The sequence below is a fragment of the Temnothorax curvispinosus genome, unplaced genomic scaffold (genome assembly GCF_003070985.1).
Source record: "Temnothorax curvispinosus isolate PA1 unplaced genomic scaffold, ASM307098v1 QBEX01000614.1, whole genome shotgun sequence".
NCBI classification, from domain to species: domain Eukaryota; kingdom Metazoa; phylum Arthropoda; class Insecta; order Hymenoptera; family Formicidae; genus Temnothorax; species Temnothorax curvispinosus.
In genome coordinates this window covers 403-4464 of record NW_020210394.1, presented here as the reverse complement: position 1 = coordinate 4464, position 4062 = coordinate 403, and the positions used below count along the sequence as shown (strand labels likewise).

At 32.4% G+C, this 4062-nt stretch overlaps 1 protein-coding gene across 1 annotated transcript; it reads left to right on the top strand.

Annotated features, from left to right (window-relative positions):
* The first annotated feature begins 495 nt into the window (after positions 1-495).
* Positions 496-3183, top strand: LOC112456213 (uncharacterized protein C6orf136-like). The gene is made up of 5 exons (XM_025018624.1): positions 496-529; positions 931-1041; positions 1296-1383; positions 2645-2713; positions 3040-3183. Coding segments are annotated over exons 2-5 (192 nt in total). The 5' UTR covers positions 496-529; positions 931-1039; the 3' UTR covers positions 3073-3183.
* The last annotated feature ends 879 nt before the right edge of the window (positions 3184-4062 follow it).

The window sequence follows — 4062 nt, the reverse complement described above, 5'->3', positions numbered from 1 at the left end:
CTCGAGTTAAATCTGGAGTCAGGTATGATCCCGACGGAGAGTCACAAATTAGTCAAAAGCAGACAGCAGATCAAGCAACTCATGAAAGCGCCGAATCTATTGCCGGAACAGAAAATGGATTATCATATCAGGCAAATACAAATATAGTTAGAAGAAAATTCATGCACATTTAAGATATATAGAGAGGTAATTATAAAAATTATTATTGCTTGTATTATTTCAAAGAGTATTGTTTTATAAAAGTTTACTGACTGTTTTTATCTAAAATATATATACATATTCGTATATATGTTGCTTATATTGAGCTGGTATACAGAGGTTATCAGATTTCTTTCTCAATCACAGACGCATGAAGCTGTTAAGAAAGACCGATCTATGCTGGAATACAGCGGTAACCTAAAAATAGATAGTGACAGTGGCAGAGTCGTGACCATCGCCGCGTGATAGATGATAGGGAAATATATATTGACGGCAGGGAGCTGATGCCGAGGAGATCTTTCAGAAGGAAGGTGTATCCAAAATCGCACACGTACGTATATATGTTGTTTTGTAAAAGTTGTAAAGTTAAGAGAACGAGAAAGTGATCTGTATTTAAATGCACGTGTGACAGGCACTATCGCGTAATAAAGATTTCTCCGAAGAATGTTTATATTGTACTTTACTTTTGTTAACTTGAATGCTTTGAATGTACAATCTCGCGTCTTCAAAATATAATAATTCTCAGACACTGTTGAAAAATAATTGTCTAGCACAAAAGGTCCTTTTGTGCTAGATAATACGAGTTGCTACAAAGTGCCTCTAATTGTAAGAATCTCTTCTCCTTTACCCCCTCTTTCTTTTCCCAATCCCGAATTAACACTATTGCGTGGTTCGTATCGCGTGTCATTATCTATTATAAATGTCCTCCTTTTCTCTCGTTTTCTCACGCAGGAACATTTTATATTCAACTATATGGTATACAATTTTGCCGCTATATATTGACCGCAGGGAGCTGATACCGAAAAGATCTTTAAGAAGGAAGGTGTATCCAAAATTGCACATGTATGTACGTATATGCTGTGTTGTAAATTGTAAAAGTTAAAAAGAACGAGGAAACGTTCTGTAGCACAATTTATATTGTAGTTATGCTAAAATATTTGTGAATTGAGTCCCTGTTATCCATTATTATAATATAATTTTTATCAGCAATATTAGAGGAGTAACGAAAATTAATTTTATTAAGTATTCAAAGCAATTGATAGTTTTTAGCATTAAGTATTTTCATTTTCTCATAATATGCTTAAAAAATATTGCAGGGAACTTATGAGTTATGCGAAGGAATTGATACTATTAAGATTCATTGATTATATGAAGTTTGCACACGTCAAGCTTGACATCCTTAAGGTTGTATGACCCCTTAGAAGAAAAAATGCCAAATTCTTCAAACTTTGTCAGGTGATGAGTATTATAATAATAAAGCATTGTGCCAAGTTTGAACAAGTTTGCGAGGCCCGTTCAAAAGTTATAACAATTTGAATTTAACATGGGCTCTGATGGGAATTCATCAAGTTTCACTGTTTTTTCAACTTCATTTGAGAAATTAATATCGAAGAAAATATGGCATTCTTTTAAAACTTTGCAGAAATATTAATAAACATCTTACAAACAAATTAGAACAAAAAAAATTATGACTTCGAGGATATTTTCTGAAATATTAAATAAAAACCAAACAGAGAACAGTCTCGCTTGGTCTCGCTGAACTCGTAAGTACAGAGATCCGGCAACAGCGCACTATGACGTCACATTAGAACCTCTTTCTCCGTCACTCTCCGTAAAGGATAACAAATACTACAGAGGTCCGTTACTTTTTCCAATAGAGCCTCCTGTGTATCGAAAGTGTGCTCTGAGCACGTGTAATATACAGACGCATCGTTTGAGGTTAGTTTTCGCTTGCGCTACGAAAATGCCGAAAGTAAAACGTTACATGTGGAAAGGAAAAGTTGTCACTGAAAAAGTGTACAATCAACGGTTAGCACAGACAAATACTGGGAAACGTAATTTGAAGACACGAGTCGAAACCACACCAGATGATTGTAACAATTCCATGGCACATGTAACGTTTTACTTTTGGCATTTTTGTAGCGCAAGCGAAAACTAACCTCAAACGTTGCGTCTGTATATTACACGTGCTCAGAGCACACACTTCGCGTTCACGCAGCTGATGTCGAGTGAGATCAATGCTACCAACTTACAGAAAATGCGACGTTGTCGCGATCAAAATACTTTTTTATGAGAGCTATTGTATTTAATTTATTAATAAATGACGTAAATAAATAACGTAATATAATTTCATTAGTATTTTTAAACAGTAATTACTATGTTTTGTTACTTTTTAAAGATTTTCACACTTTCAGATTTTCGTTTGTGTCAGTTGCAAGTCAGGTACAGTCTTTCTAAAAATCATTAAAAGTGAAAGTTTGCATACGAGAAAATATGCATAAAAATGTCTCTATAGCTCTTAAAAACACAGGCAACCGTTATTTTAATAAAATATTAATATAAATATTACTTTCCAGTAAAGAATATCTTCTTAAATATGTTAATTAGCTTTATGTTACGTTTCTTAAACTTTTGGCAGAGATCTTACGGGTCATACAACCTTAAGATCACAATGCATTCTGAAAACGATACCGTGCAAGTTCGTTGGCGTATACGTGGTGTCACAGGCTGGAAGGTATTTTCTATGTTTTGGAAGTAAAATTTGGAAAATACAACATGCCATAATAAGCGCTAACCAGGAAATGTAAGTGTAATCAGTGCTCTAAACATTCCTTTTAATAGTAATATAAAATTATTCTTATAAACATTAATTATATAATTAATTTAAATTGTCTATTATTTTAAAAGAACTTGATTTTTAGTTTCGTTTTTTATTCTACCTTCAGAAAAAGTTAAAGTAATTTAGATTTCCTAAAATTAATTTTGTTTATGCTATCGGAGAGGAAACACTTATTATAAAATTGATTATAATACCAAGACAATTATATATAACGATTTCAGATGATACGACGGCTTTTTTATTTTTTACGTTAATGCTGAATGGAAAAGTCTATAAGCATATTGCGGACAAGATGATGCCTAATCAGGATACAGCCACGAAAAAGAAAGATATGCGCATGGCAGGGAAATTAGCGCTATTCACAGGCCTTGCCTGTGCATATTTAGTAACATAAGCATATTTAGTAACAACGAGGATTTTTTGAATTGAGCTCTGTCTTAAAATTGCATCAATTGAAGTGAATCCATTGCTGAGTGCTGAAATTATACGATTTTATCCGTCACAACGAATAGACCAAGAGGAATGCTTTTTCCAGTCGATGGTTTCGAATGTTGCTGACATATCTATTTCGTTGCAAATGCATCATTATGAAATAATGATCGGTAGTAAATGAAAGATATGTGAATTAAAAAGATGTGTACATTAACTAAACAGTATCTTTGTTTGATTACAAACTATCTTCATCTAATTTTTTAGTGAAAATGTCCGAATAATTTGCGTCAGTATTTCTGTGTAAAAAAATATGACGATTATATTACAGTATATCTGACGATTTTAACATAATTATAGAGGTAGGGTGTCTAAATTGTTATCGTTCCATCCAAATGTAGCTTTTATACTATTCGGATAGTATCGATATTTTATGCTGCTTAGAAACAAGTAAAAAGTATTTTAAGACACTTGTATCGTTTCCAGAATATAAAAACTTGTGTTTAGATTACAGATAACGTTTTAAGTATTGGCGTATTTATTTCGTTGCAAATGTATCATTATGAAATGATGGTCGGTAGTAAATAAGAGATATGTGAATTAAAAATATGTACATTACCTAACCCTTCATCTGATTTTTTAATTTTAGTAGTGACAATGTCGGAATAATTTTGCGTTAGTATTCCTGTGTAAAAAAATATGGCGATTATACGATTATATTACAATATATCTGAAAAATGTTAGAAAATGAAACAATTGTTTAAAGGTATCCTGTATATCATAGTATTTATTTGCTTTGCCTGTATGGAATGTTA

Bases quoted from the DNA above. Each gene is read 5' to 3' on its own strand.
- LOC112456213 (XM_025018624.1), top strand. The intron at 1,384-2,644 runs GTTGTATGACCC...TACAACCTTAAG, and splicing joins TCAAGCTTGACATCCTTAAG to ATCACAATGCATTCTGAAAA. The intron at 2,714-3,039 runs GTATTTTCTATG...TAACGATTTCAG, and splicing joins GTGGTGTCACAGGCTGGAAG to ATGATACGACGGCTTTTTTA.